General features: G+C 43.8%; 1 protein-coding gene across 2 annotated transcripts in view; it reads left to right on the forward strand.

Annotated features, from left to right (window-relative positions):
* The first annotated feature begins 8,508 nt into the window (after positions 1-8,508).
* Positions 8,509-27,670, forward strand: part of CUNH18orf25 (chromosome unknown C18orf25 homolog) — a 44,792-nt gene continuing 25,630 nt past the window's right edge. For both annotated transcript variants that reach the window (XM_041469601.1, XM_041469610.1), the window contains exons 1-2: positions 8,509-8,630; positions 23,217-24,030. In XM_041469601.1, coding sequence (XP_041325535.1) covers positions 23,307-24,030 — 724 coding nt within the window. In that variant the 5' untranslated portion in view covers positions 8,509-8,630; positions 23,217-23,306. The remainder of the gene's footprint in view (positions 8,631-23,216; positions 24,031-27,670) is intronic.

Below are 27,670 nucleotides of genomic sequence, written 5' to 3' on the forward strand. Positions count from 1 at the left end.
AAACTTGCTGTTGTCTTTATGAGTTATTTTTCCCTCTGTGATGCACACCTATAAAGCAGCTCTATGGATGCAGTGCAGGCAGGCAGGCTATAGTGCAGGCAGGCATAGTTTCAAACAAAACAAAAAAAACCCCACACAGTAAGACCTTTCTAGATCTGAAAACAGTATTTTTGCAGAACCCCTGTGGGACGTGATGATTTTGAAATCAGATTGCCCTTAAAATTCTACCTCAAATGTCATCTTCCGTGAGGGTTCCTTGAACCCTGTTATTTCCATGCCACCACCACACCAGCCTTCCACACTTTCAGAAGTGCTTTGCATATGCCAGCTTTTAGAAACCATTTCATGCCAAAGCCAAAAATCAGAAAATCTCCTGTGTACAGGGAAAAAGCAAAATCTAGAAAGAGTGGTAGCACATGAGGACATTGAGCATGGGCCTGTTGTGTCAAGCATCCAGGCAAATAGTGGTGGTCTCAGTGAGAATCTGTTTGCAATTGGAGTTGCAAGAGATTATGCAAGGCCATGAGAGCTGTTGTTTCACTGCAAAAGTTGATTTTCCACTGATCTGCAGGAAGAGAGATTCAAAATTACACTGGTGTCAATAAAACACCACAAGTGTGACCTCTGTCCTCTCCTTTTTTTTGCTGTGATGGGGAAGAACGGAGGGATGCCCAAAGAGCCACTGCCCATGGGAAATCTCCAGCCTCTTTCATACAGCAGAAGGAGTTGCTGTTTAGTTCCAGGTGTTTAAATCAAGCTGTGAGGAAAGGGTGAGTTGCCTTAGTTTTGGGGCTTTTTATCTTCACTCTTCCTGGGATAGGAAATGAGGGCAAAAGCGAGTGGAAAATTCATGGGCTAAACTGGCTCAAGAGAAATTACCTCAGGGGTAAGTGATGTGACATTTGGAGCAGGCAGCATAGTGCAGGGATGATTACAGATGCAGGGATGATTACAGGTACAGCTACTGCTTACAAATAAAACCCACACAAAAGCCATGGGAATGGTGTTTGAACCTGGAAAGAACAAGAATATAATCTGAATTTCCTGTTATGGTAGGGGAAAGAAATTGTAGTCTTGGCAGACATCACAACATGGCTGGGTAGACATCAAAGAATGATCTAGCAAGAAAGCCAGTGTAAGGCACTGGAGGTCATAGCCTTGCAATTAAGGAATCTTAATCACTGGAAGCTCTTAAAAGCAAATTAGAAATTACTTGCTCAAGTGTTTAAAATGTGAGGGAGTTTTGATCACTCTTTGAAATACAAAGATGGGACAGATGAGGGCTTGAGGGTGCTGCCAGCTCTGCTTTTTAATGAGAGCCTCAAAACTTGGCTAAGATTAGGAGAAGACTTTTTATCTCACACGTGTAACCATGACTCCAGGCTTGGGAGGATTTCCTGGGGACTGTGGCAGGTCCATAGCTCCACCTCATAATGAAGTGCTGCACCAGTTATGAAACCTGGGGCTGTTCTCCCCTCCCCACGCCCACGGAGCAGCTGCACCTCTCCCCGGCTGCTGCTGTTTCACAGCACGTGAAGAGCCGAATCCAGAGAGCAGCAGGGCCAGACTGTCTGGAGAGCTGCCCAAACACAGCCACGTGTTGCTTCCTAGCACTGGAAACTCAAGGAGGAAAAGGAAAAAGTCCCCAGCAGCTGCATCTGAGCCGTGTGTCACAGCTGAGCCGTCCCCGGCGCACGCCGCGTAAATCAGCAGGCAGCTGTCAGGTCTGGCTGCTCAGCTCTTGGTTGGAAATCGGGAAAAGTCAAATAAACGAGATTTGTGCAGCCCTTTGGGAAGGTTTTCAGCTCTTTGGTTTTGCTTGGGCAGAGTGCCTTGAGGGAACCCTTTCCTTCTAGTGTTTTGGGACAGACCAGCTTTTCCCACATGGGGATGGGATGCTGGAGGAGGAAGAGTTCGCTGAAGTCCTGCTGAGACAGGAGCACACCAGGTTGGCTGAGAAAACCTCTGAGTCTGGGCTTCCCTCTCTGCCCTGGCAGCTGTTGAGTGTTTCCACAGGATTCCCAGCGGCTGGCTGCCAGCTGGACCTCGGCTGTTGTGGAACAATCACCCAACTGAGAGGGGACGAGAGGCTGGGGAGGCCTCCACTGCTGCCCTGTCCCTGCAGGGCACGTCAGCTGCTCCACTCTGAGCTCCCAGACTGAGTTTTGGAGACGCCTGTGTTAGCACCTGCAAGATGAGAGCAGGTGCAGGGCCAGGCTGAGCTGCAGACATTCCATTTTCCCAGCCATGTGCAAGAGGTGTTTGTGTTTTATTGCTGTGTGCTCAATTCCTCCTCCTGGAAAGCATGAGGAATTCCACCAAAAAACAACAACAACAACAACAAAAAACTAACCAAAAAAAAGAAAAGAAAAAAAAAAAACACAAAAAACCAAACCAAAAGAAAACAAACAAACAAACAAACAAACAAAACAAAAAAAAAAACACCAAAAACACACACAAAAAAGGAGTCATTAAAATTATGAACTAGGTGTGGAAAATGGGGATCAGTCTCAAGCAAAAACTCACACATTTTACCACAAATTAGCATAATGTTCTTATCAGGCCAATATGCAAAATAATAACTCCTTTAGGAAAAAAAACCAAACAATCATCTGCAGACTATCATAGTATTGTGAATCTATTTAAAAGAAAACATTCAGATTCTAAATCCAGAATAATTAAAGTAAAATGCTAGAGAAATTCAGAATCCATCAGGCAAATTTAAGGCTTCTAAGCCGACATATGTATCTTTTTACTTAAAATGCATTGAATCAAAAGGTGTAGCTGGAATCTCTTTTGGCTATTGCTGTAGAAATACTCCATCTGTTGCAAACCTTCATTGTGGTTCCTTTCCAGTCTTCCTTTGACTGAAAGTATTCAAAAATCTCCTTTCATTTATATAAATCCCTTGGTAAATGTAGAATATTAAGATGGGACCTTAATTAAAAATATTAAAAGTTTCAATATTTATTTTAAAAGTAAGTTGGTTGCATTTGGTACCACCTCCAGTAAAACATTCCAAATATCTTGATACTCAATGCTGTTTTGGGTACTTATAAGCAAAAGTTTATGTGTAAAATGGTAAGCGTGTAAAAGATCTTTCAAATTACATTTAGAACTGAATGGGTCTTAGAGGTCTGGGAAATGTTTTGTATTTCTAAGCTATTCTTTGAAATTTTTAAAGTACAGTGTCAGCAGTGAAACAATAGTGATCCTGGTCTCTGTGACCTTGCAGGAAATCCTTCACTTTGCCTGCAAGCAGGCAGTCGCTGTTAGTAACTTCAATCAACTTTAGAAACATTTCTTGTTTTGTTAAATGCTCACTTCTCTAAATAATTTCAGCACTGGACTGTGTTTCTGCTTCTCCAATTCACAAATATTCCTCCTACAGAACACCACATGTGAGTAAGCAGAGGCTTTTACCAATGAGAGTGTGTTTAAAGTAAGACTTGTGATTCCTTCTGTCTTTGCCAGGTACCCCCTACATGGGAGGACACGGAGCTGCTTCCCTCTGCCTTGAAGTCCTTCAGCATTGCACTGTCCTGAACTGTGTAAACTCTAGTAAAAAAATATCCAGCAATTCCAAAATTACAAACTAATCTAATAAATGCTTCCTCTAGCCCCTTGATAAATATGCCTCTAATGCTAACGAAGCAGCTGTGCCGGTTAATTAGATTATGTTGGCTGATAAAACCTAGCAGCAAGGAAATGTTTTATTTCTTTTCCTTCCCAAGGAGACTCTGACTGTACCTCGGGGGTGGATGAACACCGTGGTGTTCTGGATACCTTTTCCATGGGCCCTGTTTGGCCACTGCCGTGGCTGCAGGAGAGCCTGGGTGACCTCAAGAGCAGCAGGGGGATGTCTTGGCTGGGTTTCAGCAGCACATTTATGGTTTCAGTCTTGTTTAAATGTGGCTTGGAAGGTGAAGCTTGCTTTGCAGAGAATGCCTAGTAATGTGCCTATGGATGCCTCTGAGATGAGCTCTTGGAAAGTCATTCTTCAGTCTGGAGCTGGAGGGAAACTTTTGGCCTGGGGCTGAGAAAGAGAAGGGAGCAGGGACAGAGGAGTGTCCCCCTGCCAGGAGCTGGCTGAGGGAAGCCAGCCTGGGAGCCCTAATGAGCCAAAATGCTCTCACAACCAACTTTTACTTTGATGAGAGAGTGTGGCTCAAGGTTGTGCTCCAGGACTGAGTTGATTTCCTCCCATTGTCCTTGGGGAAGCAGTGAGATTCCCTTTGCTCAACCACGTTTTTTCCTGGCGGGGGGGAGTCCTTATCACATCCTTGTGGGGTAACTAACACTGAAATCATTGCACTCTTGGCAGACAGTCAAAGAATGATAACATGGAGCCAGAAGAGCCTAGAAGATGTGCTGGGCTGTACTCCCAAAATTCCTGGAGCCAGCACCACCTCCAGCCTTTCCTCTTCCCTTCCTAATCTTTCAGTGCAATCTCCCTGATGTTTCAGAATGAGTCCCTTGGTATTTCTCCTAATCTGTCATTTAAAATCTCAGGCAATAAAGCTTTCACCACTTCCCTTAGGGAGATGATTTTTCCAGCCTGTGGTTCTCCATTCAAAAGCTTTCCACACAGATTCTCAGCTTAGACATGCCCTTCTGTAAGTTCACCCCATTAAAATAATTAATGTATCCCCAGCCTTCTCCCTTGATGCCACTTGCTTCATCCAGATATTTACACATGCCTGGTGTGTCCCTGCTCAGTTTACTAATTCCGTGGTACTTAAGGCAGTCGGAATTCCTTTTCCTCTCTTTTGTAAAGCCTGCCAATTCCTTCAGCCGTGGAGGCTTGGAGCTCCTTCCCGTGTGTCACTCTTCCTGCAAATCCAAGGCAGATGCTCACCACCCTCGCCCGCATCCTTATGTTTGCCTGTATTCCACCCAAAACTGCTCTGCCTGTTCCCAACTGCCGTGTCCCAATGCCTGTGAGCTGCGTGGTGCCTTTCAGGAGCCGTACCGCCAAAGCACGTTGTTCCCCGGAAATGCAGGTTCTGGATGTTTTCCTCCCCTGGAAATGCAGGTTCTGGATGTTCCCCCCCGCTCCCAGAAACACAGGTTCTGGATGTTTTTCCCCCCCGTGGAAATGCAGGTTCTGGATGGTTTTTCCCCTTTGAAATACAGGTTCTGGATGTGATTCCCCCCGGAAATGTAGGTTCTGGACATTATTCCCCCCCTGGAAATGCAGGTTCTGGATGTTCCCCCCTGTTCCCAGAAATATAGATTTGGATGTTATTCCAGGTCCTGGATGTCTTTTCCCCTTGGAAATACAGATTCTGGATGTTGTTCCCTCCCTGGAAATGCAGGTTCTGGATGTTTTCCCTCCTGGAAATACAGGTTCTGGATGTCCCCCCTGCTTCCAGAAACACAGGTTCTGGATGTTTTTCCCCCCTTGGAAATGCAGGTTCTGGCTGGTTTTTCCCCTTTGAAATACAGATTCTGGATGTTATTCCCCCCGGGAAATGCAGGTTATGGAAGTTTTTCCACCCCTGGAAATACAGGTTCTGGATGTGATTCCCCCTGGAAATGTAGGTTCTGGACATTATTCCCCCCCTGGAAATGCAGGTTCTGGATGTTCCCCCCTGTTCTCAGAAATATAGATTTGGATGTTATTCTCCCCCTGGAAATACAGGTCCTGGATGTCTTTTCCCCTTGGAAATACAGATTCTGGATGTTGTTCCCTCCCTGGAAATGCAGGTTCTGGATGTTTTCCCTCCTGGAAATACAGGTTCTGGATGTCCCCCCTGCTTCCAGAAACACAGGTTCTGGATGTTTTTCCCCCCTTGGAAATGCAGGTTCTGGCTGGTTTTTCCCCTTTGAAATACAGATTCTGGATGTTATTCCCCCCGGGAAATGCAGGTTATGGAAGTTTTTCCACCCCTGGAAATACAGGTTCTGGATGTGATTCCCCCTGGAAATGTAGGTTCTGGACATTATTCCCCCCCTGGAAATGCAGGTTCTGGATGTTCCCCCCTTTTCCCCCCCCCCCCGCCCCTGGAAATGCAGGTTCTGGATGTTATTCCCGTCCAGAAGCAGCCAGCTGGGTGGTGAAGGTTGATGGTTCGAGCCGTGCAGGAAATCAGAGTGGGTGCTGGGTTCTGCCTGCAGCCCATCACGGGGAAGGTTTTGTCTTTGCTCAAGTACAGATTTTGTTAGTGCTTCCCTTTGTGCTGACACCACAAATGATGCATTTCTCGTCACCTTCCTTGACGAGAAATTTTTTTTTTTACACGTTTGGTGAGAAGTACCTCACAAAGTACCGGTTTAAAAAATAATTGTGGATCCCTGAATGCGTGGTTCTGCTTTCCAGCTGAATCTCTTAATCTCTCCTTAGATGATAAATGCTTCTGAGGCGATGTCTGTTTTTCCCGAGTCCATGCACACCATTTGGGTGGTGGTGCAGATAGACTTCCCACACATTTCCCTGCTACCAGTCCTGGGACTGAGCTGTGCCACGAGCAGCTCTCTGCTTAACTCCTGAATTTCCCAGGGGCTCCTAGCCCTGATCAGGACTCACGAACTATTTCCTTCCACGTTTCCTAGTCTCAGGAAACACCGGCAGCTGTGCAGGACAACCCCCGGGGAGCAGAAACACCCGGCCGGTGTTTAACGAGGGCATTACAATGTTTAAAGTGTGCATTACAATGTTTAAAGTGTGCATTACATGATTAAAATGCGCATTACAATGTTTAAAGAGGGCATTACAATGTCGCTCATCGCCCGCAAGCTTCCCCCCCGGGGGAATCGGGTCTCCAGAGGTGCCTCCCAAACCCAAAGATCCCGGGATTCTGGGGTGTCAGGGAGCGCAGGATCGCCAGGATCGGTGCTGAAGGGAGAGCGTGCTCGCAGAGTGTGAGGGGTGTGACAGGGGGGATGTGTGTGACAGGGACAGAGTCAGTGACAAGGGACAGTGATAGGGACAAGAACACAGTGATGGTTACAGAGTGACAGGGACAGTGATGGTGACAGGGACACTGAGAGTGACACAGTGACAGGGGCAGTGACACAGGGCTGGTGACACAGGGACACATGGACAGTGATTAGGGACTCAGGGACACAGACACAGGTGGACAGGGACACAGGGACAATGATTAGGGACACAGGCACACAGACACAGGTGGACAGGGACAGAGGGACAATGATTAGGGACACAGGCACACAGACACAAGTGGACAGGGACACAGGGACACAGGCACACAGTGACAGTGACCCAGTGACACAGGGATGGTGATAGTGGCCCAGTGACACAGGGACACAGACAAGCAGGGACACGGTGACACAGTGAGAGTGTCACAGTGACAGGGACACAATGACAGGGACAGGGACACACAGGGACATAATTACAGACACTGTAGCAAGGGGATACAGGCACACAGGGACAGAGGCACAGAGGGACACAGGGACACAGGGACATGACATAGGGACATGGGGACACAGGGACACAGGGACATAGAGACACAGGGACATGGATACACGGGGAAGGGGACACAAGGACACAGGGATGCAGAGACAGTCACACAGGGACAGGGACACAGGCACATGGGCATAGGAACAGGGACATGGGGGCATAGGGATATAGAGACACAGGGACATAAAGACACAGGGATACAGGCACACAGGGACAGACACCCAGGGACACAGAGACACTGGCACGTGGAGACAGGGACACAGGGACAAGGGGACAAGGGAACAAGGGGACAGGGATGCAGGGACAGAGGGACAGGGGCATGGACATGGGGGCAGGGGCACAGGGACACAGGGACACAGGGACATGGGGACAGGGATATGGGGACACGGATACAGGGACATAAAGACACAGGGATACAGGCACATGGGGACAGGGACCCATGAACATAGAGACACAGGAATACTGGCATACAGGGACACAAGCACATGGGGACATAGAGACACAGGTACAGGGAGACACGGGGACATGGGGACACAGAGACACAGGCACACAGGTACACAGAGACACAGGTACAGGGGGACAGGGACACAGGGACAGGGGGACACAGGCACACGGGGACAGGGACACAGTGACACAGGCACACAGGCACAGGGGGACACAGGGACACAGGGGGACACAGGCACACGGGGACAGGGACACACAGTGACACAGGGACACAGGGGGACACAGGCACACGCGGACACGGACACACAATCACACAGTGACACAGGCACACGGGGACAGGGACACACAGGGACACAGGGACACAGGCACACGGGGACAGGGACACACAGTGACACAGGGACACGGGGACATGGACACACAGTGACACAGTGACACAGGGGGACACAGGCACACGGACAGACAGTGACACAGGCACATGGGGACATGGACACACAGTGACACAGTGACACAGGGACACAGGGACACAGGCATACGGACACACAGTGACACAGGGACACAGGCACACGGACACGCAGTGACACAGGGACACAGGCACACGGGGACAGAGACATACAGGGACACAGGGACACAGGCACACGGGGACAGTGACGGCGCGGCGGCCCCGGTGACATTCCCGGCTCTTCCCGGCCGCTCCGGCTCCTCCGGCCGCCCATGCCCCGGCCGCTGCCCCCGCCGGGGAGGCCGCGAGGGGCCCAGCCTGGCACAGGTGAGCGCGGTGCCGTGCGGGCGGGGGGCGGCCCGGCGCCGCGGTGAGGGGCGGTACCGGCCCGGCCGCCCCGGAGCGCGGGCGGGGGCTGCGCCCCTCAGGGCTGGTCGTGCCGCTGCTTCTCCTCCTGCCCCAGCCCCTCCGCCCTCCTCTGCCCTGACCCCGCGGGGGCGAAACTCCCCACAGATCCCTGGAGCAGCTCGGCGGCCGCTTTGTCTTTCCCGGGACTTTTGTAACGTGCCTCTTTCTTTTTTTTTTTTTTTTTTCCTTCCTGCAACGACTTTTGAAGTCGTGTGGGCTGTTGGAGGGGTACCCCTTGGAGAAACAAGGGGTGCAAGGGCTGCAGTTGTGCGCTTCTCCAGGGGTTTCTCTGCGTCTTTGTTTAACTTGGGTGGTGTGTTCCTCTGGTGGGAAAATGTGTTTTGTATGGGAAGGACGCTCAGGTTGCTCGTTGCCTATCCAGCCCGGGTTCCCCTTGGGCTCCTGACATCTAATGGGTTGCAGATGTGGCTCCGAGCCACACAGCCATCCGAGGGGGAATATAAAACTTAACTGTGCTACTGGTTCCTTTTTAAAAGCGAAACAAGGTGGACTGAGCAGACTTGTAATATTTTAACTATTTCCCCAGTTCCAGTACTGTAGCTTTCTTTGCCTGGAGGTTATTGGACAGCAAAGGCCACTTTCTGAATGACTTGTTGTTTTGTTTTGTTTGTCTGGTTTTTAAAAAAAATTAAAATTTTTTTTTTAGGGTTACATTGCTTCCACCTTTGTTAAGTAGCATCAAAGTGCATTTATGTCTTAGTTTGTTAGCCGTGTAACCAGGCAGCTTGCCTTAAAGTTTGTAGGTCCCTTGGTGAATCTATAACTGTAATAACTTAGTTAAGCAAGGTCGTGGTTGTAACTAGTTGTGCACTTTAAACCAGCACAAAGTACCCAACAAGACTTCAAAAGCTGAAAAAAACCTTGTGTGTCAAGATGGCAGAAGTCAATCCTGTTTGACTTTTCTTTTCCCTGACAAGTAATTCTAGCTTTTAAAACTGAATGAGTAAGTAAATCTCTGAACGCTTGAGCATCCCTTTAAAAATGTAAAATTTATTTTCATTCCCCCTCCCAAAGACTTTATTAGGTTTTAGATCTTCTCTGGTACTTGTCAAGCATCAGACCAAATAATAGTTTCAATTACAGGCAAGGGCTGTACTATTTCTACTCTTCAAGCTAAAAACTTAAGTACAAACAGTTATGCCTCTCCCCTTGGAACAGGAAACAAATGCTACATTTAAAATGTTTCTCTTAAAGCATACCAAGTTGCTTAAGTCTGTTAAACACATAGCGTTTGACCTTGGGGTGGAAACTGAGCGTGGTGCTCTTTTGAGCTCCCCAGGGGTTCTCCTGCCCCAGCTGCCACCTGAAATTGCTGTTCCTGTGGTACAGGTGCTGGGAGCCAGGCAGTCAGAGCAGCACAGCTCTCCCTGCTGCTCTGGGGGAGGGAAACCTGGCCTCTGTGCGGGAAACAGGTCTGTAGCAAACTCTCAGGGGAACAATGAGGTGCTTGTCACGTGTTTGCTGAACGCAGAGACCCCCCCCATATATACATACACATACATATAGACAGGTAGATAAATATAAACAGATAGGAAGGTAGGAAGGCAGTGAGAAGTCTGGGGAACTTTATCTGTCCAACAGCAGTTGTTCTTAGGAGTCACTTTCTGGGTATTTCTCACCTCCAGTGATCTAGAGGAGGCTGGTGCTGTCCAGGCAAGCTCCAAAGGGGGTGGTTATGTGGCTACTGACAGCCAATAAAAGCAGTTTTCTGTGGTTCTGGCTTACCAGGGACACTGGTACTCTGTCTGGGGAATCAAGGGCAGGGACGCAGCAGGTGATGGAAGGCGGTGTGTGAGTCTGGGCAGCTGGTATTTCTGCTCCAGTAGGTGAGGGTAACAGTTCTGACTCATTTTGAAACACTCGAATTTTTTAATTACACTGTGTCAACTATTTCTGTTTGCTCTCCAGCCCAGTTGCTGGTTGGCGTGGTGAAGAGGTGCAGGGAGAAGGAAGGGCGGTGGTGGCCTCGCACATCCAGACGTGTGAGGCGTGTGGCAGTGCAGCCTGGCCATCTGTGCCTGCTTGGAGGGAATCACAGAGCACAGACCAGGAGTGGGTGCTGTGGAGGGACGGGAAACGGGAAGGAACCTGAAGCCACCCACAAGGCAGTTGAGAACAGTCACAGCACACAGAAAATGCTGCCCTGCTCTAGCTGATAAAGAGGAGGTAGGAAGGATGTTTGGGTGCCTTTGACAAATGGGCACTGTGGGGAGGGTGGGATTAATGGGGTAAGTTAAGGTTGAGTGAACAAAGAGTAAATATGGATTATCATGAGGGGATTTGAACATCAAACACTAGGGAGATAAGTTGGTGTAACTCAATCAGAGCAACAAGAAATAATTGCCTTGGCTGTCCTGACCTCCTTCTCCTTGCTGTATGTTTACTTTTAAAATGCAGGATTCTTTGCCTAGATCCTGTTCGCTTTCTTCCCTTTCCCTTGTATATTATCACATCAACTCCTTGCAGCACCAAGGATGTATGTGCCATCTTTGACCTGCCTGTACATCAACATCTCACTGAAACATCTGTTAATGACATGGGGGGTCTCTGTGTACCACACGGGGAAGGGGCTGCACACTGAGTGATCCAACTCTCTGGTTACCCTCTGACCAAAATATCACCAATTATCTAGTGATATGAAAGCTTTGGAAAGTTTTTCAAACAAGTAAATAGTTTCAAGCAACCTACATGTACTTGTCTATAACACTTCCAACTTGTTGTGTTCATGGTACTTTTTGACAGAATTGGGTCTGTGGTCAATCTCAGTTTCTGTGTTTTTATCTGCAGTTGACAGAATGGCTTAGAAAACTGCAACCATTGACAGAAACTGAACAGCAGATTTAATAACACGTTTACTAGATCAAAGTAAAAGATATAAGTATCATAATTGCCAGCATGTAACTTGTACTCTGGAAGACAATTACTAAAACTTGAATATTTTTGCTGGCTTGAACATTATTGGTGGTGATGGGAGCTGAAATGAAGCAGCACTGGGAGAGGGGACAGGCATAGTGCTGGGAAAGAGCTCTGAGATAAAGTGTGGTACAGTGTGTGTCGATGCTCTGAGATGACCTTATGTGGAAAGGAAACAACTTTTGGTTTTCCAGAACCAAAATAAATGTTCAGCATGTGAATAGGAGTTCAGCCTTAATCACTCTTAACTCAGGAGCAGCCAAACTTATGATACTGGAATCTGTGGCAGCAGATGTTAATTGCAGGGAACTTGGACAACACAAATCACCACAGAAATAGTACTTTCTGTCACATCTTTGTTCCAGGTTTTTAATCCAAAATGCAATTCTGAGTCTGCAAGTTGAGATTTAGAACACAACGTCCACAAATGTGCAATTTTGAGCAAAAAGAGAACTGGATGAAAGGGACTGTAAATCAAAATGTGCATATGGTGCAAACATTAGCCTGTGCTGTTGCCTCCATAGTCCATCGCTGAGCTGAGTGACTGATACCTCATCACTTACTCAGTGTTACTGTTTAAGGATTCAAATTTAATCTGTGTTTGCCCATTCCCAGTTGTTAGTGTTGCCTCTTCCCGTGTCTGATCAGCGTGAATGGAGCCTGTAGCAGTTTCTCCTGGATGTGGCTCCCTGCAGCTGGGGCACACACGGGTTACTGCTGAAATGAGGTGCAGCTCAGCAGCGCAGGAGGTGCAGTGACACTGTGTCAGATGCATTACTGGCTGCTCCAGGAGGTCGAGTGACTTGCCCATGGTCGTGAGGTATGTCAGCTTTATGTTCAGAATGATTCACCTTATTGTTTATAAGGTGTTCAGGGGTTTTGTATCAATTTGACATGTAGTCTGTCTCTCCAATGCTTAGAAATTATCTAAGTAGCAGAATAGTGTACAGGCTTCAGCCTTATTGTACCTTGTGATATTTGGTCTCCAAGAAAACAGCTTGGAAGCTGTTAACACTCAGTCTGGCAACTTTTGAATCATAAGTGAAACAGGTGGTCACTTTTTTAAATAAATGCAAGTTTTTGAAGGCTCCTTCAGGCTAACATTCTTGTTTCAGTGTGTGTAGATCATGGATTTGGCATTATAGTGAGGATTTTGCAATGTCCTGCAAGATGCTCTTCTGTGTGATGCTTCAAAATTTCCTGAAAATGAGCAGGAAGACCCAGACCTTGATTCTTCTTCTTGCTGCCTCTGCTTTAGTGTCTTGTTTCATGATGCTTGACAGTTAGCACTTCACAATTAATTTTAGAGGAGGCAGATTTCAGTTCCATTCATCCAACATGGGTAGAGGCCAAGTGACTCACAGTAAGAGAGCTGGGAATAACTAAGAGCCAGACTTTATAATATCAGTTGTCTGCATGATGAAACAATTACCACTTCAGTAATTTGTTTTCCACTGGGACTATTGCATTTAGGTGGTTGCAATGTGAGGCTGGTGCTCAAACACTTGAAGAAAAAAAAAAGAATCAGGTTGTCCTGATAGCAGGGTGGGGCTGAACCAGTGCCCTTCTCTTGTACTTTGACTTTCTCATCAGCTGGTAATTCTCCTGGCTCCTCAGCTCACTCTCCTGGTTCATGTTCTCTTGGAATGCCAGATCTTGCCAGAAAGACATTTCTAAGCAATCTGGCAATTTCGGGAAAAAATCTTGGTAAAGAATAGATCAGGAAAGTTGTCTACTAATTCTATGTGCTTGTGGTTGGAAACACAATGATTTAAAGGCTGTCTCCTAATGAAGGAAGTTGGGGGAAATGCTTGTGGAGTCCTCATCATGTTTGATGAGAAGCTTTTTGTTGCCCTTGTAGGAAAGAATGGTCTTTTGGGTAGTGGTGGCCGTGAGCCCATAAGTGCAATTTCTATTGCCAATAACTAAGGTTCATCCAGAGCAGGTAACACCTTTTGGTAGCACTGTGCAGAATCTGTGAGGAGTTAAAAAAAAACCATATTTCTTTGAGTGTTGTGTTTTGAAAGCCTTCAAGGTGAAGTTCTATTTTCATGGTTCCACTTACTGTTGTTAGCAAGTCATCTTAAATGCAAAATACAGACTTTGGATCCACTCACTGTAATAAAGAAGATCCAGGAATTGTTGACTAAAACTAAGCTAAGGAAGTTCATTGAGTATCTTACCAGTGTTAACTTTATAGGCCCTCAATAATTAGTTATAAACCTCACCTCAACCTAAAGTGAGTTTGATAACAGACACCTGGTTTCCCGTGTTTTACAAGATCAAAATGGTTTTTTTGCTGTTTAACACCTGTAGTGGATATCATTGTTTGTCAGTCAAGATCAAAAAGGTTTTTTTTACTGTTTAACACCTGTAGTGGATATCATTGTTTGTCTATATGGAGCTCTCCAAGCTCCAGCAGCAATAAGGCTGTGTTGAATTAATGGAACGAGGTTGAGTTGATTGGTTGAATCCAGGCTCCATGCTCTTTTATTTTTTTTTTTTTCTTCCATCTTCCCTTTTATTGGGAAAGCTGTTTATATAGTTTGTCTCCTGTTGCTAACCATTAGTTCTGCCAGCTAAGCCACTTTTTCCTAAGCAGGAATAATAATGTAAGAAGTAGTTTTGGGGTAAAAGATGCATTTTAAGGATTGTTTGGTTTGCGGGTGTTTTTGGGGAGGGGGGGAGAGAGGGGGTTACGTTTTGGTTTTTAATTTTTTTTTTTCTTCTGTTAGTACTTGCTTGCATGGTTCTGTTGAAAACTGCATTTTAATTTTCTTTTTCTCTTTATGTAGCTGGTAACTTGGTATCTTCTTACATACTGTTATTTAATTTCTGCAGTCAAATACATGCAAAGTCTTTTGTGTGTTGTGGGAAAGAAATGTCTGCGTCCTGGTCTGTCTGTTCTCTTGAAGTAGAGCTCAAATTTCTTCTCCTCTCCCAGCTGGAAGTAAATACTGTAGAAAGTTAGTAAAGCCCATGTTAGAGGCATTTTTGGTTATCACACTTGTGACTGGCTTTTGACCCAGTCTGTTCTTCTTTTTTAAATACCCAGAGTAGTTTTTGTTCATTTGTAGAGCCAACCTGTGTTTGCTTCATACTGAGACCTGTGGTGTGAATCCTTTGTTGTTTTAGGAGCACTTTGGTCATGTAAAACCTGCACTGTGATCGTAAGCAATCTGGTGGATGCTGAAATCAACTGGCACCTCTTAGTGTCAAGAACATCCCAACAGCTGTTAAATTTCATCATTTGAATGCCACATGAGTTTACCTTAGCGTATTGATACCATTTATTTTTCTATGGTATATCTCCTGTAAATCTCTATTGCAGTACTTAGATTTGATACCACTAGCTCAGAAATTAAAGAAGCATGTGAATACTATGAGTGGCTATGTGGATAAGAAAATTATTTGAGATCAGGGCTTGTTGGGCTTGCAGCTCCTTGTCAGCCCTTCTGTAAAATTTGCATGTGTCACCTGAGGGTCAGCCCATAGAATGGGTATCTTACTGCCCTAACCCTTATGGCAAAAAACATTAATTGGTGTTGAATTAAAGCATTTGAAACTTTAAAATACCTGAGGGTCGGTTTTGTTTGTGGCAAGTTTGTACCATGGCAAAGATGTGTAAAAACATCTGACCATAAAATATTTACAAACTGTAGAGTTACTTAGTATCTCTTAACTTGTCTTTGTTAAATAGCTGTCCTAAACCCACAGCAAGTCTAGTTCAGTGCCTTGAGCTTTTGGAGAGATGTGGAGATGCTGGAAAATCACTGTGGAATGTGACACCTGGGGACGTGGTTTAGTGGTGAACATGGTGGTGGTGTTGGGTTGAAGATTGGACTTGATGATTTTAGAGGTATTTTTTTATCTTTATGATTCTGTGAATATGGCACTGCTGAGATGTATTTACTGCTTTGAAGCTACATTGGAGTTGTCTTGATCTACCAGTTGGAGCTGTTGGCAAATGTTGATTACTTTCAGTATAGCTCAGGTAAATATTCCTAACTTCTGCTCTGAAAGTTAGGATTAATTTGTTACGTGGCGTTCAGGCAATTGGAAATGTGGCTTTTACATAAGCATTACTTTTATCATGGTAAAACAATAGGCCAAAGTTTCTTTAGGACTTCTGTTTGTATGTAGTGGGGAAGCACAGAACCCATTTTGTTCCAGAAACAGAAATGGATAGGTAAAGTGGGAAAACCTATTAAACTCAGTACCTTAGAAAAAGATTATCCATCCCTGTGATGATCCTCTGTAGGGTGATCTCCTGCAAACTAATTGTAGCAGAGAGAAAAGGGAACTTTTGTTGTGTTGACTTCTGCCACTTGTTTTATTGAAAGAAAACATGTAAAAGTGAGTCATTTAAAGTTTTAGGAGCAGGTAGTAATAAAGATATGCCCTCTCTAATTTTTAGAGTAGAGAGCTTTGTAGACTTTAAATTGTTGTGCTCTTGAGAAAAATGGTTTCATTATGAGGAAGAAAGGAGATTCTTAGAAGGCTAAGTGCAGCCAACCCAGCATGCTTTTATCTGTGTGCAAGCACTGTGATTTTTTTATTGTGGAGTTCCAAGTGCAGCTGGTGAATGTTTATGGAAGCCTGTGTGTGGAGTTGTGAAATAAACCTTAGCTGGTACTTGCCTGTCCTTTGAAAGAGGCAGAATATGTGCATTAAGCATTACAATGCAAAAACCTGTATTTAAATGTGCAGTCTTACTTCTTATGTAGGATAAAAAAATGTTGCTTTTCAAGATCGCAAAGGATGCTCTGCAAGCAAAGCTTTGTATTAACACATACACTTGTAATTTGTATTCAGGCTTTAGTAATTTGTATATGCAGCTTGTTGAGCACTCAGTAGGAGCAGCCTGTTTTTAACCTTCATTTATTTATGCAAAGCCAGTTGAAACACAAAATTAGTTTAATCCTTTCTTCTTTTGCTTTGTACTGCAATTCTCTTACCCTGTCTGTTCCAAGGATCCTATTCTTTGGGGTTGCTACCAGGCCTGATTTGTGAATCATCTGATAAAGATCCAGCTCCACTCCCAGAAATGTGCCTTAGGTAGAATCGCATGCCAGTGAGTCAGCTTTAGGGCAGCATTTTCAAAGGAACGCTATATAAATTACACAGTATCCCTGTGGGGGCGGCTCAGTGTTATGAAAAATCTGCCGTGGAGCATCGTGTACACGCATCCACACAGAGCTGAGTCAACTGTCTTAACTTAAATTGACTGAGTGCTGGTCTCAGTTCTGTTGTTTTAAGTGCACCGGTTTGTGTGAGTCTTAAAAGAAAATTAAAAGGAATGTGTGGTATCTTCGGGAGGAGCTGAACAAGCTGGAAGTCCAGAAAGTGTCAGTATTTCTACATTTGTCTTGGTGCAGATTGGTCTTTCCTGATAGATGTCTGATTTTTTGAATTTATTAAATAATTATTTTTAGTTAATTAAGCATTCTGCTCTCTGGCATAAGGTAATGGCTTTAAACTGGCAGTGAGTAGGTTTAGATGAGGTATTAGGAAGAAATTCTTGGCTGTGAGGGGGTTGAGGCCCTGGCACAGGGTGCTCTGTCCAGGAAGTGTCCAAGGGAAGGGTGGATGGAGCTTGGAACAGCCTGATCCAGTTGATGGTGTCCTTGCCCTTGGCAGGGGATTGGAACTGGATCATCTTTAAGGTCCCTTCCGACCCAAACCATTCTGTGATTCTCTGATATCTCTATGTGTTTTTTGTACTAAAATGTCACTGCTGAGTTCACTGGCTTAATTGTGCTCATTTTCAATGGAAAGGAAGGTGATTTGAGAAGAAAGAAAGCGTGATCAAGACACCTGCACTGACAAAGGGTTTTGGTGAAGCTTTGGAAGTGGACAGGTTCATTAGCACTTCACATCTTCAGAGTTACATGTCTTTCTGTCAGAAGAGGGTCTAACTTTGCTTTTTGCCAACAATTCATCCTGTATTTTGAAGCATACATGCATTACAGTCAACTCTTCAGTACCCAGGCTGTTAGCAGCTCCTGTCCTTTCCCGACCCAGCCTCCTCAGACACACAGTCTATCAAGTGTTCGAGTCAGAGCTCTTAATGAGCTTGTCTATGTGTTTACATTTTAAAAAATAGTCAGCTCTTTAACATACTTTTATTAGCCTCTGTTTTATGCGTTTGTCGTTACCTCTCTCACACCTCTGATTTATTCCATCTCTGTTGGGTAAATGTGAGATAATGTAATCCACTGGAGATGGAAATAATTGTTTGTATAAAAATGAGCCATTACAGTGTTCAGTTCCTTATAAATATCAAAACATTCATATTTAGATGAAAATAACTGACTTCTGTAGCACTGAAACGATGAGGTTGGAAGGATCTCTAGTTAATTCTGTACTCTGAACAAATAACTTGTATGCAGCACTGTAGTTTAACTTTTCATTTATGTAGTCACAAAAGCCTAAAGAATGTACACGATGTTATTTGCTTCGATAATATAGGTACAGTTTCTCATTTCTAAAAAAAAATTATGGCTTTCAGTTGAATGGTAAGTGGTGAGAGGAGGTGGGTTGTTCAAATTGTTTTCTTTCAGCACTAACTGAAAGGGCGTTAAAAGGCAGTGTTCTGCTAGATAATTCTTTTTCATTTCAACAATTGGTAGAATTGGCATAAAAAGGTTATGTGACCATAAGCAGGGAAAAGAAGTGGTCTGTTGGACTGTGATTAAGAGGAAATGTGTTAGTAATAAGCTAAAGTGAGTTTTCCAGCAAGCTGCTGTGAAAACACTAGTGCCTGCAAGACAAGAATCTGTCCTGTCCATAGGTTCAGAAAAAGAAGAGCTGACTTGCTGCATACAAGCTAGGCATTCTTTATCATTACTCTGCTCAATAACACCTGAAATTACAATGTACAATTAAGGTTAAGGTGTCATGGGGTTTATTAAGTATTTCAGGCTGTTAGACATACTCCCTTGTTCAGCTGAAGTGAGTAAGTTATAAGTAGAATGTGTTACGTTCTAGCTGTTAAGATATGATACGTGATTTAATATGTTGACTGCTTGCCCTGAGTAGCTGGATTTTACGAAGCCTTCAGCCTTAAGCTGTGAATTTAGCTAATCTTCCTAATAGCTGATAGAGATCTGTGTTTTATCTGTGTTGTGGGAAGGACATGGATAACAAATGGATATTTTAATTGCTGCTGAGGACTGCTTACCTAGGTGAGGGCTTTTGTAGTTCCCTGTGCTCTGCCACGGAGCAGATGCACCAGGAGCTCAAACCAGAGATCAGCAGGCAACAACCACCAGCACAAGCTGCAGTTCCACATGAGTTGAATGGCCTGCCTGGACATGGAGAAGGACCCAGTAAGGTGCTGTAAGGCTCCAGAAATCAGCAGTGAACTAAGAGGTGCAGGCAGGATGGGTGAGGGGCAGGTGCCTAAGTTCTGTAATTCCCTGGGGATTTCTTTGTGAAATCAGGGTCCCTCTCCAGAGACACACAGCTGATCTGCTGCTCTAACACTCTGTTAAATTATTTATTTTTATAATCTGATGCCTGAAACTCTGCTCTGGGAAACCTGCTGTCTTTAATATAAGTCTTTTTGCTGCAGTACATGTTATATGGAAATTGTTCTTTAGGAGCCTACTACCACCTAGGAGGCTTTTTGCTCTTAGTGTTTTTTTTTTTTTTTTTTTTTTTTTTTTTTTTTTTTTTTTTTTTTTTTTTTTTTTTTTTTTTTAAATTTTACTTACAAAAGTCTTTTCCCAGAGCAAGTGGTGCCAAGAAGGAATGCTCAGGACCTTTTGTGTCTAGGCAAAATCTGTGAGTTCAAGGTGTGATGATACAAAACAGCAAGCAGCTTTTAATCAGATTTGGTTTTTTTTTTACAGGGATGATTTGTGCTTGCTCTCCTGTCCCTCCTTCCTGCAAATTCTGGCAGAAAATGTCACTTAACTTTCTCATTTTGATTTCTACTGGCTTATTGAAAGGAATCTACTCACAGAAGGGTGGGCCAGTTCTGTGCACAGGAGGGAATATGATGGTGCAGTCTCAGCTAGGTGGGGAGAGAATGGGGGCAAAACCCAGAGAGGCTGGGCTGTCTCTGCAAATCTGACCTTCTAAATCCTTCTGGATTTCTTCCCTAAAGTGCAGATTCCCTAGTGTACAAATCGTATGTCTTTACGAATGAGTCCATGATTTGAAAATATTTCTCAGGATAATTTAATGGCTTCCCCACGCTGGTGTGTTATATGTGTGACTTGGAAAATAACATTTTCTGTTGGAAAAATCGAGCACAGCAGTTTTTACAAAATTGCCTTTTAAAATTTTCATTGCAATATCTGTTCACCAGTAAAAGAATGCCATTTCTGATCAACGTCTAATTAAGTATCCATCTGTGTCTGCAAGCATCACAACTTATTTTCAGTGCTGTGTTCCCATTTCAGTAGAAAAAATGGTCTTTCACTTGCACCACCTTGAGATTTCCTCTTCTAGTTCTGTTACTAGAAAGGTGAGTGGCAAGAAAGGAGTGGGAGTTTTTCAATAAAGTCTGTTCTTGCTGTTATGTACATTTTTCAGATAGAACTAAATACAGACTTTTTTTCTTTCTTTGAGACAAGGCTTTCCTTGGCATAGATATTTTTTGCCAAATGGACTGTATTCTTCCCTGAAACAAAGTCTGTTTGAGTCATGGTAGGATTATTTTTTTTTCCCACTGAGAAAAAGGCAAAGCTCTGTTTTTGTTTTTTTTTTTAAATATTTATATATAAAGGAATTGGTGATGTCTAATGTCTAAAGAGCCAGTTCAATGGACCTGTGGAGTACAAACCTTACCAGAACATGTGTTTTCTTTTCTATATACACAGAAACACATCAGTGTCATGAAATTACTATTCCCTCCTCTACTGCCAACTGAAAATCACTGTGTGAGGGATAAAACCAGTGTGGTTGGAGTAGTTAAAGATTCCACTTAATATTAAAAAATCCAATAAAATAATTTTAATTGAGCTGTTAGCAAGGTGGCAATGTGCAGATGAAACATATTTTTTTCTGGCTGATAGACCAGAGATATGGAAAGGCAAGTGCAGGTGTTGTTACAGCCCCTTTGGGAGCTGTGAGGTGAGTGATGTTTCCAAATAGGACATTTGTGGAAGAAAGTCTACAGCTGACTTTGGCTGCCCTTTAGCTTCGTGTCAGGCTCTGTTCTGTGCTCCCCAGGCTCAAAGGTTGAACAGTGCAGAAACTGTTCTGCAGTTATTAGTATGAATATTTAAGTATGATTTCATTTGGCCAAGCTAATACTCTTTGGTTTGTGTCTGAGCAACCAATATTTTCTCTGTGTGTACATTTAAAAACTCTTAGAGAAGACATTTTTCATTTTAAAGTGCGTGGTCAGAGGAAAGCTGGGAGCTGCACTAGCAGGTACAATACAAATTCCACTTGTTCCATCATCAAATCTGTGTTTTACTTACCCGTATAATAGGAGAATTATTTGATAATACAGATTTGTGAGTGAATTATGTACAAATATTGATTTTACTGACATGCATTTATGTCTGAGAACATGTGTATTCGTCATTTGGGTTTGTTGGTGCTCTGCTGTAGCCTTGGAAATAAATTGTTCCTACATGATGTTTACTGCTTACATGAAATTACTGTCTCCAGAAAGTCTTTGAAGTTGCTTTCAAGAGGGTTACTCAGTGAAAGTATGCACAAATATTTTTCCTGATACACATGTTCCTCTATTCCATAATATGCATTTTATTCTGGTTTTTGGAAGGGCTATGCTGAGTTTATTGTTTGGGATTTTGGGTTTGGTTTTTTCCCCTCATATTTATCAGGCTTGGTCTTGCCATCTCCATCTTGTGATGTCTGATATTAACCAACCTTTCTTTCCTTAGCTGGTGTTTCTCTCCCATGAGTATTTTCATCATTTCCTTGCACCAAAGAGCAGTTTATTCATTAGCCTGAAGGAAGCATGAACTCTATTTTAGTATTCCCTAAAAATGAAGTTTCAGAGTGGGTTAGGGCACACAGGACAATGCTGAGCTTTGCACAGCACCTTTCAGAAGCAGGAAAGTACCCTTATATTGTGTGTTACATACATGTATACAATTACATACTTACAGGCAGCTTGGGATGGATCAGGGAACCAAAGAAGGATTCTCAGGGTACAGAAAAATCTCTCTGAATCATCCATGCTTCCTCAGGGTGCTCAAGTGCTGATTGGCCATCTCTGCAGAAATGTAGTTTTTCAGATAAGATCTCACTCCTGCATTTTCTTGCCTACACTTTGTTTTTTGAAGTGCCATAAATTTATAATTTACTGTACTTCTGAAGCTATAAAGGGTTTGTTCCATGCCATTCATCTGTAAGTGAATGTGGTAATTGAAAGATCTTTATTCTGTGTTGTATTCCAAGAGAAAATTCAGGTGAAAGGCAAAGTGTGAATAATGAAGACAAAATCGTAACTATTGATCTCTCCAAGAAAACTTCTTTGAATTTGCGTCAGGTAGTTTTGGGTAGATAATGTGCAAGTTATCAATCAGATAAATAGCTTGGTCTTTTTATGTGCACTGAAACAATGATATTTATTAAATTATAACTTGAAGTAAAATGTAGGATACAGGTGTGGGTAGATAATGTTTTTTGCTTGCAGCCCCTATTATTTAATGTTTCTTTCCTGGCAGATTTGAGAGAAACTAAATCAGCCTTGAGGTTCTCATATAACCAGGGCTTTGCATGGGAGACAATCAAGGACTTCCTGAATGGTGTATTAGATATTCCTAAAACATCTTTGTGTGACTCACCAGCACGGTGGTGCTCTGGTGAGGGCAATCTGTCTGACACCTGTGGAGCCAGAGCCTGTAGCTGTGCCTCTGACAATTCAGTAGCACTTCTTTATTTAATAAGTCTTTGATATATAAGGTTCCCATGCAGAATGATTCCACTGGGAACCCCATTCAGTGTGACTCCAGTACCATTTTTCATGGGTGTGTAAATGAAGGAATAATTTGGTGTAACAGGATGAGTTCACTAGGAAAAGGTAAATTAAGAAAACCAACATGATGCTGAGCAATAAGATGCTCTTCTATGGAGCCAGCCTGGCCCAGCTGGGGCTGTTCCCCTGCACAAGAGAAGGCTCCAGGGACACCTCAGAGCCCCTGCCAGGGCCTCCAGGGGCTCCAGGAGAGCTGCACAGGGACTGGGGACAAGGCCTGCAGGGACAGCACACAGGCAATGGCTGCCACTGCCACAGGGCAGGCACAGATTTTGGCATCTTGGGCAGGAATTGCTGGCTGGCAGGGTGGGCAGGCCCTGGCACAGGGTGCCCAGAGCAGCTGTGGCTGCCCCTGGATCCCTGGCAGTGCCCAAGGCCAGGTTGGACGGGGCTTGGAGCAACCTGAGAGAGTGGAAGGTGTCCCTGCCCATGGCTGGGAAGGTGGCACTGGAGGAGCTTAACGGTCCCTTCCAACCCGAACCACTCAGAGGCTCTGTAAACCCATTCTGTCTGCAACCAAAAGCAGTGAGTTGTTTAAGGTAACACTGTGGAGAGCAGGCTGAGCTACTTGTGTAATTCTTTCCTACTGTTCTGTTCCTGTGCAGGCTGCTGCATTGCTGGAGACCACGTCTAGCTCACCCAGCCTCCTAGACAACGTGCTCAATGCTTTGAGACTGGAAGGACCTTGCTCTGCAATGAAGATGGAGGCAGTAGGAAAAGCAGAAGAACTTGTTGATTCAGAAATTCCACCAAAGACTTCTGAAAAGCAAGAGACTGCTCCTGATGAAGACAGGCCTATAGAACTTGAGACACAACCTCAAAAGGACAGTGTGCCCACTGCAGCAGACTCTGGAGTGCTCTCTACCATGCCTTGCTTGCTGATGGAACTGAGGAGGGACTCCTCGGAGTCTCAGCTGGCATCTACAGAGAGCGACAAGCCAGCAGGCGGCCGAGTTTATGAGAGTGACTCTTCCAACCACTGCATGCTTTCCCCTTCCTCCAGTGGGCATTTGGCCGACTCAGACACGTTGTCTTCCGCAGAGGAGAACGAGCCCTGCCAAGCTGAAGCTGCCGCAGAGGGAGACCCTTCTGCGGTGTCTGGAGCTGCAGTTGGGAGGAAATCCAGGAGATCCAGGTCCGAAAGTGAGACTTCAACAATGGCTGCCAAGAAAAACCGACAGTCTAGCGATAAGCAGAACGGCCGAGTTACCAAGGTGAAGGGTCACCGGAGCCAAAAGCACAAAGAGAGGATCCGGCTCCTGAGGCAGAAGCGGGAGGCAGCTGCTCGCAAGAAGTACAACCTGCTGCAGGACAGCAGTACCAGCGACAGTGACCTGACCTGTGACTCCAGCACGAGCTCGTCAGATGACGACGAAGAGGTTTCAGGGAGCAGCAAGACAATCACTGCAGAGATACCAGGTAGAGGATGTTTTTTAAACTGAACTGTAACGCGCCTGACGTCGTTTCTCAGCTGTCATGCTAAGTTAGATGAGTGACACTTGAGAAAAACCCAGGAGAACTGCAGCTCTGTGTAAATTTGAAGACTGCAGTGTAATAACAAGACGTGGGCAAATTTTAAAAATATGTTCTGTGAGGTTCCTGTGCACTTTTGCACACCAACAAAGCATAGATATGGTAAATGGGAGGAAGGACTACTTTTGAATTCTGGATTTTTCAGGTCTTTGTAAGCCTATATGAACTCATGTCAGTGCTGTCAAATCCCCTTAGATGGTGATAATCTAATTCTTAAGATAAGTGGCCAGCTTTGCTGTAATATAAAAAGCCCACAGCTTGGCAGCTGTGTTGGAAATGGCACGGCACACCTCTTGCCTGTGTAACAGTAAGGCCCTGGCTATTATTGCACTCATTCTGTGCTTTCAGATCAACATGTCAGTGCATGACAAACCTGCTTAGCCTTATTCTGAGTTCTTTCAGATTGCAGCTGGTCACCTATTTTAGGATACAGATATGATTACACAGGTGCCCAAGCTATATTCACACCTAAATTTTTGACATTTTAGACAAAGTTGTTACCATTCTCCTATGTTGATAGGATCAATAATTTCTACACACACATCTGTGTTAAGATGGGAGGCAGCAAATTATAAGGGCCTTCTTGTCATTTTATTAGTGTCAATTTATTAGAAAAGAAAGTTGAATTCTTCAAGGTTTTTGTCTGCTGAGTCTTTGTTATTTTATTAGTCCAATTGCTGTGGACAGGATCTTGTGTGAATTATTCTTGCAGCATATTATACCATAGAATCATCATCATATGGCAATCAGAAATAAAATCCATAAAAATAAAAATACGTAAAAATAAACTTTTTTTGCTTGCCAATTTTTACTGGGTTACATGCCTGTTGTGCTAGAAGTTTTTTCTTTTTGAGAAAAATAACATTTTACATAGGGCAATAACACTTAAAGGAAAACTGCAATATTAAGATGCTGAAGTAATGCTTTCTAGAATTATTTAAAATACTGCAGCAGATTTTACAAATAACTGAGTTGATTATGGTGGATGATGTCACCATGAAAACTGGCATTTTTTCCCACACCTGCTAGGAAGCAGGTTGCACAAAGGAAGTAAATGTTTATTATTAGGATGTCTGGAAAAGGCATAATATCATCTTATAATTACTGTGTAGTAAACTTTTAATAGAGATCTAAAATTATTTTTACCAATTTAGTAGTTAGTCTTGTAACTTTCACAGTTTTTGACTTTTTATTTATAACATTTACACATTGGGCAATTTAAGCCTAATTTAAAGCCTGTTGAAGAAAACTATTTCAGTAATTTTTGGGACAGGTTCTTCCCCACCTCTCAAAAAACCCCAAAACATACAGAATAAGTCTCTCAGGTCGCATTCTTTTTTTAAGTCATAAAGTACCTTGTGACCCAGAATGACACCACATAGTATTTTCAGGTCTGTTTAGATTTCTGAGAGCCATTGTGAGGACCTGATGCCACTCCCGGATATTGTTTCTGTATCCCTGGGTGCCTCTGTATTTGGCTTTCAGTCCTGACCACGAAGGAGATGCTTTTGGTGAAGGGATCCCATGACATGAAGAGCTTGACTATTAGTGATGGTTACACCAAGGCCCAGCTTTACCTGCAGTGCAAGAGTGCCCAAGCCATCCCGAGGGAGGGACACTAACATTTATTCTGGTTTCACAGCACGTGTTATCTGCTCGGTGCTGAGCTCTGTTTAAGTCGCTGAAAGGTTTGAGCTGCCCCCTTGGTGCGATGGGCTGCGGTGTGTACCTGCCACGTTGTGGTTTTCCTTTAAATAGAAACGGCTTTGCTTTGTGGGACACGCCTTCCAAGTGCAAGATAAAAATACCCTCTGTAGAGATAAGGATGTGGTTTGTCCAGAAAACGCATCCTGTGCTGCTCTTGGGTGAAGGAGATGTTGTGGTTGTCAGAGCTGCGGTGGAGCTGCGAGTCTGGTCGGACTCCCAGCGCTCCGTCGCAGTGGTGGGTTCCCAGGCCATCTGCCATCCCTCTGCCTGGGGCTGGCAAAGGACTCAGTTCCTTTTTCTGGCTAGAAGGCCATTTTAGTGCACTTAGCAAAACACTCTGAATAGACTCAAAATTGAGGGAGCAAACGTGTAGATAGAAAACAATACAAGGTATCAAAAAGCGTTACTGGAATTTCAGTCTGCTAGTGTTCTCTGCATGCAGTGGAAAGCTGAAAGGTTTGACTTCAGTGTCAGGACATAAGCATGAACAACTTTTTCCTTTACTTTTAAAAGAGTTACCTGTACACATTGATGCACAAGAGTTTTTTACAGGCACCACGTGTTCCCCTTAGTCTGTGTCTGGACATTCAGCTGCAGTCTTGGTGACTTACTCAACATCACATTTTTTTCATATAATTTTCATTTTTAGCTTTCTGTTGCCCGAAAAACAGCTTTTGCCAACAGAGATGCTTAAAAAATTTTAGTGACAGGTAATTTGGCCCTCATTACAAAAATTACACAGACTCTTAAGCTGTCAACAGAGGTAGTGTTACAGCAGGCAGTTTGCTTGTGTGTGGTCTGAAAAATTAAATTGCCACATTTGAGAATACAGTAATCTTTCACGTTGTGTCACTAAAAATCTTCTATTTAAATAGTGCAATAGTTTAAATAAACCTTTTTTAAACCATCTACATCACTGGCTCTGAAATGTAGTTGGCTAAATTTGTAAGGTAAAGAAAATGTTCAGTGAAGTACGTGATGATGATGACGCCATTAAGTTACAAACAGAGCAGTTGTTCAATAGGTAGTCAGGTCTCTCTGCTGAACTTAAAGATACTGTGGATTAAAATAGTGCCAGGCTTGTTTTTCTCCTCAAGGAAGACTGAAGAGTTGAGATTTTACTGGTGGCACTTCAATATAAGTACTGTGAGCTGCACAGGAGCTCAGCTCAGTGTAAGTTACGGAATTCTGAATGCATCCTGTGGTGTTAATTTACACCTGAAAATACAGGTTCAGTCTAAACTTCAGGGGTGCTCCTGAGAGCCTTTTCACTTGCGTGAGCAGTCATAATCTTGGGCTCTTTATTTCAGGGAATGCTGTGATTTTTGGATTATTACAGATGAGGAACAGCTTTTTACCTTTTAATGACTGAGCCTCTCTGTTGGCATCTAAAATTTTGCCATTCTTCAACACTATGTGAACATGCAATAGGAGTTCTGAAATAGATTCTGCTAGGCTTCCTGCTGTAGTAGAAAGTTTTTCCTTTAAACAATTTCCATGTGATGCTGCAAATTAACTCTGAATGAAGTTGGCATGAGAACAAGTCTGGGAATCAATATTTATTGCTGTGTAAACACTTATCTTTTGGAAGAAACAAGGCATTTTAAAAAATTCAAATAATATACAAAAATATTTTGCATTTTAACACCATTGTGGTTTCTACAACTCAGAAAAATCAGAATTGAAATGGGGATGACTTATGTTTTAGACCATTACAAAAGCCTGTCAAAAAGTTTAAGTGTTAATGTTGAAAAATCTGCAACTCACTTTGTTAAAAAAAGACAAGGCTTTTAACATATGCAGTAAATCCAAAGAAATG

Source organism: Pyrgilauda ruficollis, unplaced genomic scaffold, assembly GCF_017590135.1.
Source record: "Pyrgilauda ruficollis isolate IOZ18807 unplaced genomic scaffold, ASM1759013v1 scaffold104, whole genome shotgun sequence".
NCBI lineage: Eukaryota > Metazoa > Chordata > Aves > Passeriformes > Passeridae > Pyrgilauda > Pyrgilauda ruficollis.